Source organism: Molothrus aeneus, chromosome 11 (genome assembly GCF_037042795.1).
Source record: "Molothrus aeneus isolate 106 chromosome 11, BPBGC_Maene_1.0, whole genome shotgun sequence".
NCBI classification, from domain to species: domain Eukaryota; kingdom Metazoa; phylum Chordata; class Aves; order Passeriformes; family Icteridae; genus Molothrus; species Molothrus aeneus.
In genome coordinates, this window is record NC_089656.1 from 1804805 (window position 1) to 1827353 (window position 22549).

General features: G+C 50.2%; 1 protein-coding gene across 1 annotated transcript in view; it reads right to left on the minus strand.

The window, feature by feature from the left end:
• LOC136561416 (hydrocephalus-inducing protein-like) overlaps nucleotides 1–22549 on the minus strand; it is a 74189-nt gene that overhangs the window by 37889 nt on the left and 13751 nt on the right. Inside the window, exons 6-20 of the mRNA XM_066557712.1 lie at nucleotides 21319–21416; nucleotides 21063–21085; nucleotides 19846–20072; nucleotides 16880–17072; nucleotides 15778–15877; nucleotides 14484–14602; nucleotides 13105–13328; nucleotides 11105–11172; nucleotides 9041–9273; nucleotides 8123–8223; nucleotides 6747–6882; nucleotides 6135–6299; nucleotides 3126–3364; nucleotides 1728–1980; nucleotides 956–1099 (exon numbers count right to left, since the gene is read on the minus strand). Of these exons, the coding sequence (XP_066413809.1) occupies nucleotides 956–1099; nucleotides 1728–1980; nucleotides 3126–3364; nucleotides 6135–6299; nucleotides 6747–6882; nucleotides 8123–8223; nucleotides 9041–9273; nucleotides 11105–11172; nucleotides 13105–13328; nucleotides 14484–14602; nucleotides 15778–15877; nucleotides 16880–17072; nucleotides 19846–20072; nucleotides 21063–21085; nucleotides 21319–21416 (2323 nt within the window). The remainder of the gene's footprint in view (nucleotides 1–955; nucleotides 1100–1727; nucleotides 1981–3125; nucleotides 3365–6134; nucleotides 6300–6746; nucleotides 6883–8122; nucleotides 8224–9040; nucleotides 9274–11104; nucleotides 11173–13104; nucleotides 13329–14483; nucleotides 14603–15777; nucleotides 15878–16879; nucleotides 17073–19845; nucleotides 20073–21062; nucleotides 21086–21318; nucleotides 21417–22549) is intronic.

Genomic DNA, 22549 nt, shown 5'->3' on the forward strand with positions numbered 1-22549 from the left:
ATTTGTCTTTCTGTTGGGCAAAACAGCACTAGATGGTCCTCATTCCCATACAGTCATTTCTCACAGCCTTATTGGCTCTAGCAGCCTCATAAAAGCCTGGGCTCTTCCTTCCTGTCTGTGCATTGTGCTGGGCTTCCTGCATGGTTTAGAGAAACCAGAGACTTTGGGAAGCCAGTTCAGGAGGTACTGATACCAAACAGGTGCTGTGCCATAGTATGCAATAAATCAGTTTGTGTGTGTGGCATTGAGCAAAACCCAGGCAGAATCAGGGAGAGCTGAAAAGCTCCTAAATTACATCTGAACTGCCTGTTGCAGGGGGGATTCTGTACTTCAGTGGAAGCCTGGGAAACCAGAGGAGAGGCCTGAAACTACAGAAACCAAAGGATGAAAGATCTTCTCTTTTTTAGACAACTTGCAGGAGAGGGAAAGGTGATGCTGGAGTTGGGATCCAGAGACTAAAGGGCACCTGCTCTGCCTCAGTGTTATCACTGCAGCTGCAAGATGTCTGGGGTTCTTTGAAGCAGGTGAGACTTAGGGAAATGCACAGAGCTGTACCATATAACTATATCATAAAGTATTCATGCCAACAGCAGAGAAGGCAAAGAGACACAGGAGGTGATGGGTTTTTCCTTGTCAGCCTGAGGAATTCACAGGAATCTCCATTTTTCCCAGCTTCCCTACAGCATCAGTGTACAGACATCACCGTGCCGTGGAGCATCCTCCAAAACCTCCCTTTACAGTGAGCACAGAAACTGGCATTTCTCTGGAAGTGGCCACAATCCCCCTTGGCAGTGCAGCTGTAACTGCAATTTTACTTTGGGGAAATTAAATACCAGTCTCATCTCTAAAAGCATCTTCACTCACTTTACAGAGTGAAGCGTAAAGAGGGGCTTTAACACAAGCACACACCCCCCTCAGCCATGCTGTTAAATGCTAGGATGCAATCCAGACTTACCTTGTTCACCCGGAAAGAGAAGTGTGTGGCTGACATTTCTATAGAGGGGTGAATAAACTTGCAGGTAAGGACTGTCTCTATTATCTTCTCTGTCCTGCTGGTTATCATACTGACAGCTTCACACATCACATAATCCTGCACCTCCTGCATGCAAGAGTCACTTGTCACCAGTGGGTGGTGGCAGAGCATCCAGCAAATGCCCTCCACTGGCTCAGCACCCACCACCCACCACAGGCTCTATTCTTGCCACAGAGTTATGGTCACTGGCCCCTTTTCTTCCAGTGATGCAGCCTATTTATTTTGTGCTCAATTGTCTGTAGTACTGTATCCCAATACCCACAAAAGGCACTTGTGAAATACTCCCTCTCTTCCCAAGGCTTTTGTTTTACTCTGTGCTTACCCCAGATAAATCACTTGGCACTTGTTTAATTCACTTTCTTTTTGGGCTCTTAGACTAAGTGTAACTTATTTCTATGCCCTTCTTTGCTGACTAAGCATGCAGCACTGTTTGCCCAAAAAGAGCAATATTTCCTTCCACTGCTGCTTTGGGATCAGCACTGGGTTTTGATAGCTGTGGAATCACAATGAAGTCTCAGCTGGTCTGATGGTGGCCAGCAAGGAAAGCAACTGGTGCTGCCACAGAAACGTGTGGTCTTACATCAGCTTCTTGAAGGCCTCTGCTCATTTGCCCAGGCAAATGTCAAGGGACTGTGGAACAAGCCCAGAGGAGGGGCTGATGGTTCCCCAGGCTCAGCCATGGTGGGGACCTCACCTGTGGGATGCGGGAGAAGCCTCGCAGCACCATGTCCTCAGACTGGCCTGGCTGCAGGTCCATCGACAGTGGCTCCAGCCCAAACACGGGGCTGGCACGTTTGGGGCCCTGGGAATCATCCCTGGGGCTGCTGAGGGCTGAGACACTCTGGCCCTCCTGCTCAGATGGGCTGTGGCATTCCACACTCCAGAAGAGCCGATGGAAATGGTGGCCCCTGTTTGTTACTTTGAACTGATGAATACAGGGCATGAGGCTGGAATAGAAGGCAGGATGGAAAATAGTATGGGAGTAGCTATTTCCCTGGTCATCAGATTGCTCCCAGTGAGCAACCTGAGGTGTTAATTTCTTGGAGACTGTCTACATTTCCAGCTCCTAATGTGGACCAGAAATAGTGTCTGATAAGGTGCCCTTTTGACGTCATTATTGCAAAGGGAAATATGTTTATAATGGTAATGTAACATTTTCCAGGTGAGGCTAACAGGAGGTGGTGTTTTCCCCCAGAATGTTTGTTCTGAGTTGATTCATACTGTTGCTGTATTTTGTATTAATCTGTGCCTGAAACTGTTACTGAATCTTTGAGATCCTGCACTTGGGGACCTTGTGTGTGAGGGTATGACTGCAGACATTTCTAAAAGCCAGCTCGGAGACAGTTTCTGGATGATACCAGCAAGCTGGTAAAAACTGCCTGCTCCAGGAGAGGACACCAGGGGTGCAGAGCCTCTCTCATTCATAGTAGCTTTGGTTTTGCACTGCTAGCCATTTGTAGAAACTTCATTTTGCATTAGAAACTGTTTGGAAGTGAACTTTGCAAACTCTGCTGGCAGTGAAAAATTGAGCGAGGCCCTGGGCAGAGCAGGGCAGCAGCAGAGCCCACGAACAGCACGAGGAAGCGGCAGCAGCAGCAGTGCAGACCCCGCACAAACCAGAGAGTTTCCATCTGCCTCTGGAACTGCTCTGTGGGCTCCTGCCTTGCCGGTGGGGGTTGTCACCCTCCTGTCTCTTTGTTCCCGGGGCCCCTGCTTGCCATTTTGGAAGGGAAGGGTGTGATGCCATCTTCCCTTGGTCCCTCAGCCACACGGAGGGACCGCCTCATCTGGGCACCATTTCGGGAACCTTTTGTTCTGGGGGAACCTGCGAGATCATTTCTTGGTCAAGTGAGGACATCAACGTCTTAGAACTAAAGACAATTCAATGGCAATTTAACAACTGGTTTCCCTGTCAGTGGCTTTTGAGGGTGTCTAACAACTCTCAACTGGCCCTCACGTGTTTCTAAAGGAATCTCTGCCTTCAGGGAAGAGTCAGGGCTTTGAACACTGAAGAAGACTTTGCTTGAAGGACGACAGCAAAACTGCTCCTTGTTGAGACAGGAGGCGAGGTGGGGGTGGAGAGATCTCCTACCTGAATTGGTATCCCAAGTTGAGCTCTGGGCTGAATGGCTTGTCTATGACAATTGTGGTGCCAGTGCTCAAAGCCACCAGCCAGAAGGCGGTGCAACGGTTGCTCCCAAAGAACAGCCGGACAGGGACAGAAAAAAGCCCCGTGTCATCCAGCGTTGCTGTGACAGTCACAGACACCTCACCCTCAGCAGGGATCACTCCTTTGCTGGGTTCAATGGCACAGCAGTGGGGTTTGCGAGCCTGTAAGACAAGCACAACATGCATTTAGGAAACTACCCTGGTCTCTTGTGGGGTACAAGAGAAGAAAGACTAAAGAGGGGATGATAAAAATCATAAAGGCTTAAAATCCCTAAAATGCAGTATTGGGCAACAGCAGAGCTCATACAACCTGTATTTTCCCCTCCTTTAATGGACTCACCTAACTAACCTAACTATAAGGGATGCTTATCCTCAGGAGAGTGTTCCTTCCCCAGTCTTTCTCTGCAGTGTGGGCCAAGGAAAGCTGCTTTCTCTCTCCTGGCCTCTCACAAAGGCTCAAGGCCAGAGGAAGCCAGGACTGCTCAAATCCCACTGCAGAAACCACATGGCTGGAGGATACTGCTGAGAGCCTGAAGAATGTCTCTGCAAAACCAGTTGTGCAAAACCCCAACAGCAAACTATTTTTTCCCAAGGGGCCATCAGTGCTTCTCAACATCCCCTAAAGGACTGAAGCCCTCACTCCCCACCAATCATCAGCTGTAGAGAGATGCCCCAGTGCCCTCTGCCTAAAGAAAAGTCACCTCCAAATGCTTATAGCAGAGCAGGAAAGCAGGAAGCAGAAAGAAAACTGGATGCATGTGCTCTGTGGGCATGGCCCACTCTTCCCAAGAACTCTTGTCATCTGCTTTCTCATGGACTTCACAGATTGGCCAAGAGAGCTGGAGGCTGCCCAAAGGAGGGAGGAAAGGCCTTGCACCAGCACAGCTGTGCAGACACAGCTCTGCAGGTCTGGCCCTGGCAGGAGCACATGAAACCCAACCTTTACACACCATGAGCACCCAGCCAAGGGGCATTGCTCCCTGCAGAGGCTGAAAGCAGAACTCCATTGTGGAAATAGCTGGAAAAGCAGCAAGAGGAAAATTCACACCCCTCCTCCTTGGCCCAGGAGGCTGTGGCTGGACTCTCCCACATGGCCTGATGCTTTATCCACAGACACAGACAAGTCCATGGTATCAGGTTTTAACCAGCTCCACACGTTCAACACACCCAGCATGAAGAAGAACAAACCTCAAGCCCCTCACAGATCTCCCCCTCCAGCAGACATCCCACCCAGCCCCAGGCCCAGCCTACAAGCCCTTCCTGGCTGCACCAGCCCTGCTCCCCCTGCCAGGGGAGCAGCCCCAGCTCCTTCTGCCCTATGCAGCCCCCACATATTAAACAGCCTTTCTCTGCAGCTGCTCCCCAAAGATGCTCTTCAATAGCACAGAGATCACAGGCTGGGGGGTGCACAACCCCCACCCTTGTCCTTGTGTGGACAGCCCAGCTGGCTTGACCCCCAGGAGGTGTGAAAATTGCCTCCCCACCAGCAGTCTGAGGACACACCTCACACCCTGCTCTCTACTATTAACAGCAGTTTGGCACAAAGCAAATGTAGATGGGACAGGGAAACCACAGTGAAATCCATGCTCTGGGGAGCAAAGGACCACAGGTTTCTCTTGATCGCAGAGCTCCAAAATGTGACACACACAGCTAAAGACCTTCCATAAAATTAAGGGAGAACTTTGTCAACACAACCCAGATTAATTTCTGCTCCAACATCTCTGCACCTGATTTCACTGAGAGGTGCCCCAGCTAAAACCACTCCAGAGCCAGGTTCCTCTTGCCTCGCTCAGAGGGAATATTGGAGTATCTTGCCTCCTCTCACACAGGACTGTATGGAAATCTTGCATATAAAAACCGAGTCATGGCTGCTACTGACCAGTCCATTTCCCTGGAAAACAGCCCCACAGATACTTACAACCTCCATCCTGAAGTCTGTAGGGACGAGACTGTTGTTGAAGAGGGTGAGGCTTCGTGAAGTAGGCTGTAGAGCTGGGATCCTGCCAAACTCTATCAGCCTGGGACTTGGGTAGATTTCTGCCAGCTGTTGTCCAGAGCTCCGTAATTCTGGTCTCTGTTCCAGGAAGCAGGCAAGAAAGATTTCAAAAAAAAAACAAAACAAACCATAACAGGGAAACCTAAAAAAGCTTAAACAGCTCAACTCCACTCAAGTTGTTTCTTTAGGGACTACTTCCACTTTCCAGCTGAAATGCTGGGCTTTTGGGGAAAAAAAAAATACATATTCACCTCCAAATTAAAAAGGATTAAGGTATGAGAAACTTTCAAACCACAAATTATTGGCCCAAAGGTAGAAGCTTTGCAAGAAATTTCTAGTTAAGATCAGGCTGAGAGTTAAACAACTGGTTATTCTGGTGGGGAGAAACCCTCCTCTTTAAGGGAAGCAGCCTGATAGTAGAAAGCAACTGTTTGTGAGACTTCAGCTTGCACTGCCTGTCCTTCCTGTTCACTGATTTACAGGCAGTGCCACAATGGCCCAGGTTCAGATGTTTGGTGCCACCTAGGGAATTTGGCATCATCATTTCCATCTGTTTTAATATAAATTTAAATCCTTCTCCAACCACTCTTCAAATGCCAGCTTTCCTTTCTTTTACAGAAGGCTCAAGGTTCCCAGAAATCTTCTGACATCCTCTTTTGTGCTCAGAGAGATGAGAAGACATTTTAAAACAGACGTTTCCAAAATAACCAGCATTAAAGATTAATTAACTAAAATAATCCTTGATTCCAGCTTAGATGAGCTACCTTCTCTGTCAGACACTGAGATTGCCACCTCTAAGGCAGGAGCTGTTTGTGCCACCATCCCTCCTGTCCTTCTCCCCAGCAGCCTGTGCCTGTTTTCCCCGGCAGAATCCCTGTCCCTGTGCACCCTGCCAGGAGCAGTTGCACACAGGCTCACATCTCCCCTTGTCCTCACCAGGGGGTTTCTCTCATCCCCGAACACGCCGATAAGAACGTTGGTGAAATGCCTGTCCAGTGTTTGGACTTCGATGATAACTGGGATCTCTGCAAAGCTGTGAGGCTGCACAATCCCACAGGGCTTGGGGCTGGAGTAGAATACAGGAGAGTTGTCCTTGCGTTGCTGGAAGAGACAGAATGAAATGCAAATTTAGAGGGACCTCTGAAGAAACCTTAAACTCCTGAACATCCATGCAACAGCAACTTACACACATGTTTAAAAATCCCCAGGACAAAGGTCAAAGGCACAAACAAGATGCAAGAATTGTAGGCTTAGCATTCTCAGGGGGTCCTGCAAGGAGGCTGCCAGCACAGGCATTGGTGTCTGTGGATGCAGCAGCTTTTCACAACTAAGATCTCCCACAAGAAAACACCCTGAAGACTAGACTAGAACATAAACTGTTTCCTCAGGAGGTTGAACTTCATCCTAAAGTTTACATTCAGGTAGGATCCTGTTCTCAGCAGGTCTTTAAGACTGAATAGAAACCAGCAAGGCTTTATCCAAACCCTTTTTTTCCCCTAATAATCCCCTAATAATATTTGAGAGGAGGAAGTGGATGTGATGCCAAACCTGGGGAATGAGCCCATAGCAGCCAGGAAGGTCGGTGTCATTTGCAATGAGGAACTTCCTCTCGTAGGGCACATTCGGGTGGCACTCATCGTATAGCAGGATTTCAGGGTACACCCGCAGCACAGGAACAAGACACCTGGGCAAAGAGATGACCCCAGGGCAATCAGAGATACTGACAGAATGGAGAACATTTACCCCCAAAGATTGTGAAATGGAGCAGAACACATTGGTCACTGTCCAATGCACATTGAACAGCCCTACAGTGATAAATTGCCTTCTACCTCTTCCCACTCCAACATGTCTTGTCAAGGAGGGGCAAACCCTGAGAGGCAGCACCCAGAGGCTGCCAAGTGCCCCAGGCAGAGCCCTTTGCCCCACAGCTGCCTCAGCCCCTCCTTTACCCAGGAAGGCTTGACAGGACTCCTGGAACAGTCCCAGTGACCCACGAGCTCTGGGGGAGCCTTCCCAACAAGGATCAGGGCTCCCTAAGGCCCAAGGAACACACAACTCCAGTGTCTCAGTAAAAATGACTCCCTTCTCTGCCATGGTGCTGTGGCCCTGCCTGAGAACTCAGCTGCTGGCCCCAGCCTTGGAGGGCACGAAACAGCAGCTGCCCCACAGAGTGGCTGATCAGCCACCCCCTCCCAGGCCCTGCAGCTCCCTGGCTCCTTCACTGCACAGCTCCAGGCCCTGCCTGGCCCCAGCTCCATTTGCTTGACAAAATGGCAGCCCAGGCACTGCCTGGATGGCTCTGCCTGGGACAGGGAACAGCACCAGGGAGCTGCATCCCTCTTGGCATTCAACTGACACCCACAGCAGCACAGCAGGGTGGAATTCTGCTGCAGCAACAACGACTTTTGGTTTAAGTCTGAGAACATTAAAGCTCAAAATAGGAAGCACAGGGAAGGAGAAAAACTGGAGCTGACCTGCCACATAAAGGGCTGCTTTCCCCTCATAAGATCTTGCCCCCACCACTCTTTCTGTGAGCCACTTTCCCCTGTCACATGCTCTCATTAACATAACCAGACCCTGACTCTCAGCAGCTGCCTGGTGTGTCCCAAACCAGCGCATGGTGGTCACAACCAGCACAACTCCACCTCTTGTAGGAAGGAGAGGAGGCCCTTGGGAAATTTGTTCCACCTCAAGCACCAAAACCCAGGCCAATAAAAATATCATTCCTGATCCCTTTAGAAAAAGGCCCAGGACCGTGCTGGGCTGTGAGCAGGGGTGCTTTTCACCACAGGCTGCTGCCCAAGCACTGCTGTTCTCATGTCCAGCTGGCACAACATGAGGGCATTAACTAGCACTTCTCCTTGGCAGCTGCAGCCAGCAAAGCCTGTGCAAGGCAGTGCCTGGGGGAGGCCAGGCAAGGGTACCTGGCTGTGATGACCAGTGCTGACATTCCCTTGCCAAAACCCTCCAGGTCTACCAGCATTCTCTGGTAGAAATCCATCACGGTGTTGGAGCACAGGGTCACCTGGTGGAAGAGAAGAACAGTCAATTCTTCCTTACAAAAGCTCATTATCCACGTGTAATATCCTCCAGTTCTTGTTTCATGGTAAGGAAAGGGCAGATTTTGCCTTAATTCTTCTGCTGGTCCATGTTAGAGCACAGTCTTTGAGAGTAACAAAAGCCTTCTGGCAATACCAGATTTGTTAAACACACCTTGCTATCACAGCATAGGTCAGCTTCATTAAAACATTAGACTAAAGCTCTATGCACCACTGCATTCAAATTAAGGGGCCAATTTTTCATCTGACTAGGATGACATAAATGCAGAGGAAATCTGCTGACTTGAACACAATGAGTTCAGCTTTACAGCAGGAAGCTGAGGGCAAAGTGTGGCCTAGCAGGTGCTGGGCAGTTCATGGCTGCAGAGTGTTTTGTCTCCACTGGAGATTCCTGCAGTGAACACAAATCATTCTGCTCCCCAGGAGGGGGGAAATGAGACCAAGAAGAAAAGCTAACTGCTTTATACAATGACATCTCTCTAACAGGCACCTTCTGCCCTCATCTTCGCTCTGCCCACTTGCAATCAAAGAAATCGCTCTCAAAAACACAAGAATGGCTTCAGGCCTTGACCATAAGGTATGAGACCTCAGCATGTGATTTTGGAAACCAAACAGTGCTCCCTGAGGAACATCCCGAGTAAGCCAGCTAGCAGAGGCCTCCCAGCAGTGCAGATCTCTCACTGCCAGGATGCTCAAAGCTGGCACCAGAGCTAAAGCCCTCCCACACTGCAGTGCAGCTCCAGCCCTGGTGCTGCAGCGTCTGTGGCTGGGCTCTGGCCGTACCTCGATATCCTGGTGTCCCTGGGGGAGGATGGTGCCTTGGCTGGGATTAATTGTGAACTCCTTGGGCTTCAGATAGAAATGAATTCCCTCCTTCCAGGATGGGTCACCTTCCTTGCGTATTTGATCAAAGCTGCTCACAGCCGGCTGCGTGCCATCGTCCGACATGCGGAGCTGGAACGTCAGGGGCACCGGGGAGCTGTTGGTGAGGCGGCAGCGCCGCGTGCAGGGAAAGCCTGGGGAAGGACACAAATATCCATTCAGGCACCCATTATGGCATGATCCTGGGGGAATATCCTGGCAGGATGAAAGTGGGATTGGAGTTGAGCTCTTTATGATCTGAACTACAGCTCAGCGAGAAGCTGCGTGAGGAATGAATTGTTACTGAGTTCCCTTTGACACAGATTCCAGACCACAGCCTTGAAAATGCCCACTCCTAGCCCTGCTGAACACTGCAAGCTTCTCTCTTTGGGATGGGGAGGAGCTCCCTCACCTGCCCCAAACCAGCACCAGTTCTCTCTCAGTGATGAGTGTGCACCCAGACCCAGCATTTACTCTGAGAATTCAAGCTGTCAAATTTCCTGGTCAGCTTGCCAACACTACCACCATTTTCAAGATACATAAACAGTGAGTTGTCATTGAGAAGAAGCTACAGCAAAAGAAAGTGAGGATGGAATCAGGAACTAGAACATGATGCAAAGCACCCTAATGCAGTTTCTCACTGCAGGACCCTTAAAGCATCTCTTGGTTTGGGCCAGACTGAGCACATGACAGCTCAGAGCCCACTCAACTGGGGGCACACCCCAACCTTGCTTTGAGATTAGCAATTAGGAACCAGGTCCCACCTCAGCCAACAACCAGGGACATTACAGCCATGTTGCTCACTGTGATTGCTGCCTGCAAGGGTTTCCCCCACTTTAGATCTGAGATTTGCTTTCCATCCTGCAAAGCCAGAGATACAGCCACTCATGGTGGGGATGTCCTGCAGAGCCCGCAGAGCAGCCACAGCCTGCTCTGCAGTGCACATCTGGCTGGGCTGGCAGCTCTGTGGGGAGGACACTTCTCCCCAGGCCTGCTCACCAAGAGTCACTGGAACACAGATGGGGAGAAAAAACAACTGCAGCTGCAGTCCAGAGCTTCTCTGTGCCCACCCAAGTGACCACTGCCAGCTCCAGCAGTGACTCCAGCAGGGAGGCAAGAGAGGCGCAAAAAGGACAAACCCAGATGTCAAAACCTCAAATGAGACTGAGGCCAGCACATGCAGACAACAGTCAAGAGTTGAAAAGAAGCAAAGATACAACAGCTGCCTTCAGCTGAAGAGATTTCAGGAATGAAATCGGATTAAGTAGGGTGAATCTCCTGTTTCAGAACCATATTTCTATCTGTTGCCTTTCTTCTTTCATTTATTCAAAAGGCAACTTGACAAGTCCCTCAGTGGTGATGCAGGGTGGGGAAGAAGCAGCTCAGGAAAGGCAATTAGTTTTCTTAAAGTTTATGAACTTCATTAATATGGGTTTAGGCTTCATAGTGAATATTCCCCTTGGTCTGGGAAGGGGGACAGGGGTTTTGGGGGGTTTTGGCCCTGGGGGTGGGCTTTTCTGGGATCCCCACAGCTCCTCCTGCCTTTGATCACAACTACGCCAAAGGGGATGAACACTAGTTGGTGGGTTGGAAACTTCTGTTATTGTGTTCTTGTTTGTGCTGTCCTGATATATTCTAGGAAAGAACTGTTATTCCTTTTCCCATATTTTTTTGCCTGGAAGCCCTGTAATTTCAAAAGTATAATAATTTGAAGGGAGGGGGTCCTCTTTCCATTCTAGGAAGATTCCCACCTTCCTTGGCAGACATCTGTCTTTTCAAGCATCACAGAGACACCAGAAAATACTGACTTTCTATTCCTTGCTTCCATTGGATCTCACAATGGCAAAATGCCCCCTGAGGCACCAGCCCTGCAGCCCTGCAGTTCCCAGCCTGAAGAGGCTGCTGGGGCAGACCAGGAGTGAGGGATGCTTTTCTGTTGGAAGGCACAGATCCCTGACGCTGTGTCCCAGCCCAGGCAACACTCACCAAAGGAGATTTCACCGAAGTTGATCTCATCGACATCGAACTCTAAACTCGGTGCGGTGACGCTGCCCCTGGAGGCCGAGGACAGAGCAGGAAAGGGCTCGGTTAAAGGGATTGCAAAGGTCCGGCTGTCGTGGCTCAGGGGCACAAAACCTGGGCTCAGGGCACCCTGGGTTTCCAACCAACACAGCACCGTGTGCTCAGCACAGGGCCCTGTGCACAGGGGGCAGCTCAAGCCAAGTGGCAGCAGCCAACAGCCCCTGATGGGCTCTGGGCACAGGGCAGGCAGGAGAAGCCCCCGGGTTGCTGGGGGTCCCATGAAGGACCCTGAACACACACCCAGACAGGGCTCCATGCCTCAGTTTCCCCATCTGCAATGGGATGGACATCAAGGTGTCCCCACAAGCTTCTGTAAGCAGCCCTTCCAGCCACAGGTTCCCTGCTTTGCTCCTTCTTAGCTGCAACTGCTGTTCCCATGGAGGAGCTTTCTCAGGATTTTGACCCACATAATCATTACAGAGTTCTGAGACATGAATCCAGGGGAGCCCCAAACATCCTCTGGAAAGAGCAGCAACAGTTCTACCCAGGGGACAGATGAATCCTAGAGGAAAGGACCAGCTTGTCAGCAGTGCCCCAGCTGGCACAGCCAAGAGCAAGAGCTTCAACAAGCAAACAAGGCTGTCCTGAATCTAGCACAGCACCTCCCCTGGCCTTGAACTCAGCAGACATACTCCAAAAGTCACCAACATCCACTGAAATCAGCACTTGAAGCTGCACTCATAAATAAACACTCATGAGTTGATTTCATGGTTGATGCCAATCAATGCCCACTCTGCCTTTTGGTTCCAAATCAAGGAGCAGTGACCTGGGCCTTGTGTTGTATTCACAGGACTGCCCCCGGCTCTGCTCTGCACATCCCAACAAGAGACACCTGCCCTTGCTCCAGGAGAAAGCTGCTTATGCAGAAACACCCCATGAGCAGTTTGGGGGAGGGACAGAGGAGAATCAATTATTTGATGGTGAAAGGTTCCCTCTTGATTTCCAAACTAAAAAAGCAGCACTTTTCATCCAAAAACAAAGCCAGCATACTTGTTTCTCCACTATGGGCACACCTACTCACCACTTTTCTCTTGCTAAGGAATAACTTCCTTGTTCTTTTTAATCCATTTCCCTTAACTCATTGGTATAATAGACTGCAGATTGTTTTCATTTGTTGACTGCCTTGAGCCAGTGCCCCCCAAGAGCAGCAGCCCAGCTCCAAAGCTGCAGAGCAGCCAGCATCAGCTCTCCTGCTTCCACTGCATTATCCCAGCAGCACATGGCTCAGGCTGGCAGGGACAAGGCCTCACACTGCTGTGGTGCTGAGGACTGAGCTCTGCCTCCCCTGTGATCAGCCCTTCTCCCTTTGGCTGGGCCAGGATTGTCTCCTGCCATGGCACCAGCCCACGGGATGGTGCCCCAGTCCTTGGCACAGTTCCTGCTGCACAGTTCCCCGACTCCCACATCAGCCCTTTGCTGGCTGTGCAAAGGAGGCACCAGAGCACTCTGTGCACAGGAGCTGGGAGCACGGTCTGTGCCCCACAGCATGGCCATGAGAGGGGAGCTGATGCTGCTGCTGCCCATCTAGCATGGATTATTAACACAAGTTTTTACAAACACTGCTGCTGGGGCAGAATCACCCAGGCTGGCCCATCTGCAAAGCCCTGGGGGCCTTGCTGGGTGTTCAGCTGGGACATCCCAGAGCAGCTGCTGCCCAAAGCTGATCCATCCCACTGCCTGCCATGGCCCAAGGCACAGGGAGATCCCTGCAGGGAGGAGTCATGCCAGCTGCCAGGCACCACAGAGGGCAGAAGGCATCCTCACACTAAGGTAATGCCAGGATCACAGCAAAGATTAGGACCTCAGGAAACACCTTTTTTCTCTGCTCAACCCCAAAAGGAGGTAGGTGGGAGATGTCCCAGAGACAGCCACAGATGTGCCCACCCAGCTGCCAGGGTCCTTACTTGATGGTCAGGACAGCAGGCATAGGAGATCCAGCCACACTGAACTGGAACTCCTCCTCAAAGCTCCCCAGCACGGTGCTATGGAAGGAGATCTGAAGAGTCTGGCTCCCACCTGCTGCAATGATGCCCTCCTCGGGCTCAAACTTGAAGAGGGAGCCTACATCTGTGGTTGAAGTGATGTAGGTGAAGGGACCATCAAGAACTCCTTGGTTTATCAGCTTCACCTGAAGCAGCAAGAAATAAAAATGGAAATACATGTGGAACCATCTCTTCTTGTGAGTTCTTGTCTAATGATGCAATGAACACCCAGCAAAGGCAGAAGATGCTTTGTGCTGCTGAATGGCAGAAGTCAAAGAAATACAACAGGACAAGTTCTGCCTTTGGGTTTTCATGCAGAGCAGTGGCAACTCCACAGACCTGCAGTCACCCTGGGCTTATCCCATGGACACAGAGCAGTGCACCTCTGCTCAGCAGCACCCAGCTCATTGGGAGCTGGCCCTGAGAGCCCTGAGTGGGGTGATTGCAGCTGCAGAGTGAATCACCCCAGAGCTGCTGCTGCCCCAGTGAGCACAGCTCCAACAGCACCATCTACTCATTCACCTTTCCCATACCATGAAACAATACATTGAGAATGAGGCATCAGCATCAAAATGTGTAGACAGCATCATCTTTTGGTAAGAAAACTCAGTGTGTCTTTCCCTTCCACAGCCAAGCTTTTGAAAGTGTCTGGCATGATGTAGAGCCTCATTTTCTACCTCTTTCAGTTGCTCTCCCTTGATTTTTTTTTTTTCTGGAGGGAGAGGCAAATAGGTAGAAAACTCCTCTGCTTTATTCCCAGGAGCACTTTTCTCTTTCTAGGATCAGAGATGCACCAAGGCCAAAGTGTGGTGAGGGACTGCTCAGCAAAGGAGAGAACTCCCGAGCCTTTAGCAAGGGCCAGTACTGAGCCAGGAGGCTGGATGGATTTCCTGTGACTTCCAGGAATAAGCAGGGACACTTGACTGGGAGCTGTTTGCAGAGGCTGAAGCTCAAAGGCAGCCAGTTTGTTGCAGCTGCTTCTGCAGAGCCCAGTCCAAAGGTGCCTTGTGTCTGGCACTGCCACAAACGCCTCTGAACATGCAGCTTTTGGAGCCAGTGCTGGTTTCATGGCCCAAGGGGTTGTTTTGCAGGAAGCCTCCCAGCTGATCCCTAAGGAAGGCTGCCTAAAAGCAGGGACTGGGGCTTCAGGAACAGACACACGTTTCTGACCCCCCAGGTTTGAGCAGTTCATCAAATATTCCCTGCTCACAAGTGCCCAGGCTGGCAGCAATTCCACAGCTCCACCAGGCTTGCTGCCGCCTCAGGAGCCATCAGGATCCATCCCAAGCCCTGCTGCTTACCTCACAGACATGGGAGGTGTTGACAAGAACATTCTCAAGGTTCAGTGTAGGAGAGCTGAGTTCAATCAAGGGTCCTTGGCCTTCCCCTCTGAGGTGCAGGGGCAGCCTGCTCTCACGGCCTGGGGAGAGATGTCCATTGCAGTACAGTCATTGCCTCTGTCACACTGGATTTTCCAGGCTGCCTCAGTGCTAGTCCCTGACTCTGAGCTGGATGCAACTACCTCCTGATGCTTCAGGAGAAGATATAGGCCCTTCTTTTCCCTCAGGAGATATCCCTTGGGGCTGACTTCTAATTTCTAACCCATTCCTTGGGCTGCTTTCCAATTTTAACCACCAGTCTACTGAGTTTAAAACATCTCTGATGTCCTGTAGCGACAGGCCAAGGCATAATGGGTATAAATTGAAAGAAAGGAAATTTAGGTTAGATATTAGGAAGAAATTTTTTACTGTGGGGGTGGTGAGACACTGGGGCAGATTCCCCAGGGGTGAGGCTCCAGCCCTGAAAGTGTTCAAAGCCAGGCTGGATGGGGCTTAGAGCTACCTGATCTAGTGGGAGGGGACTGTTTGATCTTTAAGGTCCATTCCATCCTGAACATACTATAATTCTGTGGTTTCTTTTCCATGCCTTTAGAGAAGCTTTGAAATCCATTCAGTGAAGGCACAAAGCTCATAAAGAGCAAATTGCCAGACAGCAATTGCCAAACTACCTGGCCCAGTAGCACATGACTTTGTTGCCAAAGTCCTCAACTTCTGACACTCAGCACTGTGTTCTATTTCCACAGACTGAGTTGCAAGGTGACAATTCCCACACAGGGACAGAAGCAAGTGCTGGCCAAGGGTGCTCCTTCTACAACCACCCTGGGCTCAGTGGGGCTCAGCCACCTTTGGGCAGTGGGAGGTGATCCAGGCTCAGGGAGCACATTTACAATTCAGCTCCTGCTGCCTGATGATGGATCCATGTCAAATGGACCCATCCTGGAGGTGTCTAGAGGGGCTTAGTGCTTGTTCACTAAAGCTGCTCTGCTCTGGAGCTCTTTGGCCTTTGAGGAAATGCTGGCAAAGCCATGGCATGAAAACCTCTCCCTGCACTGCCTGGGCTGTTCTGGGATTGGTAACCCAGACACAGCATTCTGAGCCCTGGCCTAGCACAGGAGACTCCCTGGAGGCTGCAGGGCCAGGGGGGATGTGCCAGCACTGCCCTGCTGACCAGGGACTCTTCCCAGCAGTTACACAGGAGCCCAGGCTTGCACCATGGCCTCACTGTGGGTGAGAGAAGCAGAGGAAGGAGCTGTACCTGAGATGTTGCAGTAAGCCATACTTTGGTACCCCAGTGCCTCTAGGGGTTTGAAGATCACCTTGATTTCAGCCGAACAATGTGGCCCGATTTCTCCCTCCTACAACAGAAAGAGACAGCAAAACATTGCTCTTCAAATTCATGTTTCTTGTTTTTAACCACAGTCCTGTAAGCCTTGATTTAGAGCATCAATGATGAGTGAACAACACAAGGAGCCCAAGGAAACACTCCAAACCCAGCTTAACATAGTGCTGGAAGCTCTCAATGCTCAGCTGATCAGCTGCCTCTCTCCACAATATTCCTGCTGCTCTGACACAAGCTCTTGGGCACATCATGCTGCTGTCAGCTACATGGGATGTAACTGCCACTTTGCACTTGGCCTTAGATGGGCCACAGGAGTAACCAAGAAGAGAAGATGATCCCTTCCTTGGAAATAAAAATATTAGTTTAACCTGTTTTGAAAGAAAGCAGAGGTTGGCATTATTCTGGGCTTTACTGCAAGATGAGAAGGGATTTTTCTCCGTGCAGACACCAGGCATTCATCATCTCTCCCAATGCCAGTACTCAGAATCAGGGCTCTGGCTGATGGGAGCACGTGGCAGTTTGCTTGCATCACCAGAAAAGGAAAAGGTTTTCTGTCCCTGTGTGCAGGAGAGCTCCAAAGGCCCATTTCAACCTTGCACCCTTGTGTCCAGGCTCACACAAGGATGACACTGGAAGGGACACTCAGCAATAGTGCAAGGCGTGCTCACAGGAGGGGATTGGCATTTCTGTCATTAACCTTGGGCTGAATTTGGCCTCCTTTTGCCAGGGAACCATTGCAAGCCTCAGGTCAGTGTGTGAGCTGGCAGTGCTCCAACAGCCTCTGCTGAGCCCCACGTGTGGGGGGAGCCCCTGCCTACAGGAACTGCTCCCTGTGACACTGCAAGGACACGCACGCAGGGCCTTGAGCTCCAGCCTGGCAGCAGAGCTGGGCTGTGTCAGGCTCCCAGCCCTGCCTTGAGCCTGCAGGGCACAAATGCTTTGAGCAGGGAGCTCTGCAGCCGCTCCAGAAAGGAGGAGGAGGAGGAGGAGGAAAATGAGGCTCTCAGCTATCACTTACCATTGGCTCAATGAAAAAAATGTCACTGGAGAACAGCATGGAGTCTTCTTGCACCTTTGCCATCTTCTCCTGGACCATGCTGCTCAGGAGGGCACTGCGATCTTCATAAGAGCCCTTCTCCTTCTCCATTTTTTTCTCCTCTGTGAATTTTTCCAGCCTCGCCTCACTCGGTGGGTGCAGCAAAGGACGCTGCCTGCAGCCCCAGGGAGAGACAAGGCCAGCAGATGGTTTCATGAGCCACAGATTTGCAGAGAGAAGTGGGAGTGCAGGAGAGCAAAGCACCTGGGGAGGAGCAGCAGCAGCAGCTCCCCAGCAAGGGCTGACCCCAAGCCATGGGGGTCCCAGATGGATCAGAGGATAACTTATTCACTGGCACAGCAGGGAGTTTTACTCCACACTTGCAAGCTCAGCAGAGGTTTCCAAAGCCAGCAGCCCTCAAGAGAACCTCCTGGCTCAAAGCCTCTGCCAAAACTGAGGGAGAATCCACCTGCCATTTCAAGTGGCTTTTCCTACCACTGAGTTGCTTGGGGGAAGCAGATAAAAGATGATGGAGCAGCACTTCCCTGGCAAGGGGACAGCAAGCTGGCTTGCAGCTACATGTTACCAGCATCACTCTTTGTTTCTTCCATTTTGGACCTGCCCTGTTCCCTACTCTGCCTTTCACAAGAGCATCCCAGAGCACTTCCAAAGGAAATTGATGAATTCAGGCACCGAATCCCTTCAGTGACATTCAAGGTTTTATATGCATGAAAACAGAGGCTCTGAGAGGGGAAGGGACTTTGTTGTGCAGGAGGGAGACAGCAAACTCCTGGAGTTTCATGATCCAGAGCTTTTTGGGTCCCATCCCAGTGCATGGCAGTAGAATGTCCTGAAAGGAAAAGGATCCTGCACTATCTCCTCTCATAAAAAGTCCTCTTTGCTCTGAGATCTCAAAAGCTTCTCTGACAGCAGGACAGTGGCCTTGGAGCTAAAACCATTCCAGTGACCAGAAGCAAGGAAGAACAACATGTCCTGGTGACAGTCTAGGACACAAACTGGCATAAAACCAAATATAATTGGAAGAAACCCCACAAAACCAAAACCAGGTTGAAGTTTACTTTGGGGAAATGTAGTTGCTTCTGAGGGGAAAGTGGATCACCTGGGGTCCAGGCTGAGGCAGGCAAGTGGGAAAAAATGGAAATAAACAGCCCAGGGAAGTAGCCAGAGAAGGTCATGGGATTTTCTTTTAACACACAGAGCTTGTATGGAAGTCAAACACTGTGTAAGGAGATGGAGAACAGTGGAAAACCAAGAAGCCCAGGGCACTAAAGGACCCTCTCACCAGCCATTTGAGCGGGCAAGGGTCGCTCTCCTGGTCCTTTGCAGGCAATTTCAAATGGCTCTGGAGAGTGCAAGTGACCTGGCCCACAGCAAACAGGGGCTTGCCACAGCAGTTTTGGCCCAGCAGTTTTTCAGGTTTTGCCTGGCTGAGCAGAAAGGGTGCAGTGACCCACTCTCCTTGTGTAGTGGGTTGTGTCTATTGGCTGGCTGTGAGGTGCTTGCCTTTTTTTTTTCTTTCTTTCTTCTTTCTGCCTTTTTTTTTTCCTAGCAATGGTTTACAAATGATGAAAAGCCATTGCTGCTGCTGCTGCTGCCAGCAGGAGTGTACTAACTCAAAGAGAACCCCCCAGGAAGGATGCAGCTGTCCAGGCCCCTGGCTGCAGGGAGGGTCTGAGCCTGGTGTTAATATCAGAGGTTAGTGCAAAAGACACCTGCATGTGGTGTGAGCAGGTGAATGATCTGCTCTGTCTGGTGACAGAGCTTAAGGAAGAAGTGGAAAGGCTGAGGAGCATTAGGGAGAGTGAAAAAGAAATAAACTGGTGGAGTTACACCCATCCAACCCTGAGAGAAGCTCAGCAGGAACCAGAGGAGCCCTGCCCATCTTGTGAGCAGGCAGAAGGAGGATACCTAAGAGACAGTGGGGAATGGAAATGGGTCTCTGCTGGGGAGGTAATAAAATTCTGTCCTCACCCCCATCACCTACCCAGGTGCCTGACCCCAGGCTCCAGAGGGTCAGGCAGATGACACTAAAGAAAAAATTCTGTCTAGAGAGTGTCCCAGTTGCACTTGGTCTCTCAAACAGATCACAGCCTCAAGTATTAAGAAGAAAGGTAGTGGTAGTAGGTGACTCCCTTCTAAGGGGAACTGAGGGCCCTGTAGATTGACCAGATCCATTCCACAGGGAAGTGTGCTACCTCCCTGGAGTCCAGGTACTGGATATCACCAGGAGATTCCCTAATGATGAAGAATTAGGGAATTTAGTTCCCTAAATGAACTTGATCTGTTCACCACTGTCTGGGATACAGTGACCGTGAAATAATCAAGTTCTCAATATTTGGTGAAACAAGGAGGGGAATCAACAAAACTTCAACACTGGACTTCTGGAGGGCAGACTTTGGCCTGTTCAAGAGACTGATTTGGAGAATGCCCTTAAAAACAAAGGGGTCCAGGAAGAATGGAGATACTTCAAGAAAGAAGTCTTGAAGACACAGGAACAAACTGTCCCTGTGTGCTGAAAGACAAGCTGATGGGGAAGACAACCAGCCTGGATGGGCAAGGAGCTCTTGAAGAACTAAGGGAAAAAAAGAGGGTGTATCACCTTTGGAAAGAGGGGCTAGCAACTCAGGAATTGTTTAAGAATGTTGGTCATGTAGGAAGAAGATTAGAGAGGCAAAAGCCCAATCAGAACTTGAGGAAATCCAGTCATTGTAACCAACCTTTCCTTCCCAAAATGCCATCCTTGGTTGGAGTTTAAATGGAACTGGAATGCTGAGTGCTGAGCTCCTGAAGCCCAGGGACACACACCCCAGTGCCAGGCATGGGTTACTTGGCCTAAACCATTCCAAAGCACCAACACCCCCCTGAGGCCACACATCAGTTTTAGTCTTGGGCCATGTATCTCACTGAAATGTATCTTTCAAACCAACCTCCTCTTCTCTTCATTCTCATCTTCCTCAGTAGGAAAAGCCTTCCACTGGAAGTGGGCTGTGATGTTACTCCTGTTTTCAATGAACAGGGTTCTGTGGCTTGACATGGTGATGAAGGTCTTGCCAGCCTCCACGGAATTTGTGCTCAACCCAATGTTGACATCTACAGCTTCTCCGTGGAGCTTTGTGTGGATTCTTTCTTCACCTGGAACAAAGCAAAGGGGAGTCTTTGCTCAGCTCACTGGCTGATGGAAGCACAAGGAACAGAGCAAACCACAGGGCACAGAAGGTGTCACAGCTTTTAGCTGTGTTAGCAATTCTGTGGATCAGTCCATTTGTCACATCCTGACAGCTCTGTGTGTAGAGCGTGGGGATGTCCTGGGCAGCTCCTTAAACACCTTATTTCTGAGTGTGTTTGTGGAGATTTGGCCCCAAGGTGACGGTATGGGCAGGGAGATTTGTCAGATGTGCTCTGGTGACTCACTCAGAGCAGCCCTGTTCAGCCCTGCCTTGCCCAGGGTCTCCCCGGGCATCCCAGGAGACTCCTGTCTCTTCTGATCCCTTGGATCCCTTGTTGCTGACCAGCAAATATGCCTGGGGGCAGGTGGGCAGCAAAAGGAGGCCCAGAGGAACAAGTGAAGTGACAGCCCACAGCATGAGGGGACACAGGTGAGGAAACACAACCAGCCTGGCTCTGCAATATGACAAACCACTACAAAATGAACAACATGAAAATCATCATCATTTCCCTTTCCAAACCCACAGCCACAACAGTCTTGAAATATTTTATATTGTTCTGATCTCAAAAACCAAGCATTTCAAATTAAATAAAAAAGGGACAAAGGAAAGATTAATAAGTACAGAGCAGCTTCTTTATGAAGACTGAATGGGATTCCTCAGTCTAGAAATCAAATGGGAGATAGATGTGAGAGGTTTGCAACAGCGTGAACAGCCTGGGAAATGGGGATGACGAAAACTTTGTCTTGACTTGTCACTGACCAGGAACTCGAGGGCCTGAAACCGTTATTAGACAGAAACTACATTTATGTGTAGAGGGCAACATAGAAAAAGGGTCTGTGACAAGCCAGTGGAGAAGCAGCATATGGGACAGAGGTGTGCAAGAAATCCATTGCATTGGAGAGAGTCTGATGGAAACCTCACACCTCTCATACAGCATTGTCCAGGAATCAAATAAAACTTCACCCAGGCATAGCCACATCGTAGTGGAGAATTAGGGTTCCTCCTTCCTCCACTCAGCAACTCCCAGCAGAACAGGAGTCCAAAAATCCCCTGTTAGAGGGGGTTTTATCAACTCCCCAAACACCAAGGAGTTCTCAGTTTTCTTTGGGGTAAATCTGGAACAGAGAGGCACCTCTAGAGGGAATGCAGGGGATGGGACAGCAGGGAGCCATGTGGAGAACTGTCCTGTGCCCTGCAGGGCCCAGCACTCACCTGTGTTGCAGCTCAGGAGGCTGCAATGGTCCCCGTTGGTCAGCGGGTGAAATGTCACTGTCACCCGCATGGTGTCACCAGCACCCAGAGTTCCTGCGGTCGGCACCACGGAGAAAGGACTGCAACACAAAGAGAGGCATCAGGGCTGGGGGGACACCTGGCCAGGAGATTCCTGCTGCACTGCAGCTCCCTTGGGCAAGCAGGGAGCAAACCAAGCACAGGCAGCAGAGGACAGAACAGACAGGCTCAGAAACAGCCACTGAGCCACTGCTGAGGAGATCCAGCCCTCACAAGATCCTGGGGGATAAAATTACTTCATGTCCCCCATGCTCTGCATCCAGCTCTCTGCAATGAGGCTCAAGGGTCCCACTGCCAGCAATCCCATCAGAGAATGGTTTGTGAAGAGCACAGAGAGGGTTCAGAGCTATCTGCATGCAGAACTTGACACTGACTGCCTCAGGAATTTCTCTTTTCCTGCTGCCTATAAACCTCATGAGATGCAAATGTTGAGGCACTACCTGTCCTGTGAAATTACAGCCTAGGAATCAGACAGGGAGAAGGAACTTTTCCTTGAAGACCAAGGCATAATTAATGTTGAATTTGCAGTGTAGTTCTTTGGTTTATTTTACCTTGAAAACATCCCGATTTAGCCTAAAAAGGGCACATTTTATCAGCATTTCAATGAAAGCTGCTCTAAGAAAAGGAGCAGTCAAAACTCTAAAAGAGTGCAGATTGTGGGAGGATGGATTGTAAGAGAATAGAGATAGTGCAGGAGGCAATCTCACCCCTGAGGAGTTGCAGCTGTACTAATTACCAAAGAGTAAGAACAGCCTTGCCCTTAATAGGTCACTGCTGTGTCCAGTAAGGATGGTGCAATAAGGATGGGTGTTATAAAAGAGTGGATTAGCTGGTGGAGAGGAGAGTTGGAGTTTTTCAGCTGTGCTGTGAAGAGTAAGGGTCAGGTAGTTGTGTAGGGACAGTAAGGGTTAGTATGTGCTGTGAGGGACAGGAAGGAGTCAGCTGGCCATGAGGAAGAAAGAGAAAAGGAGTCAGTGTTGTGAGGAGCTGCCCATGAGAACTCACAGAGAGAAGGTATGAAAGTTTTACAGGGGCATGATAAACTGACAGAGTCAGTTCCCATCTGCCATCAACTGGTGCCAAGCACCAACACCAGCAGCAGATTAGAGCAATACAGTGACATGGAAACAAGACCCAAAAGGAGGATGCCATTTACAGTCTGAGGGATCCAATC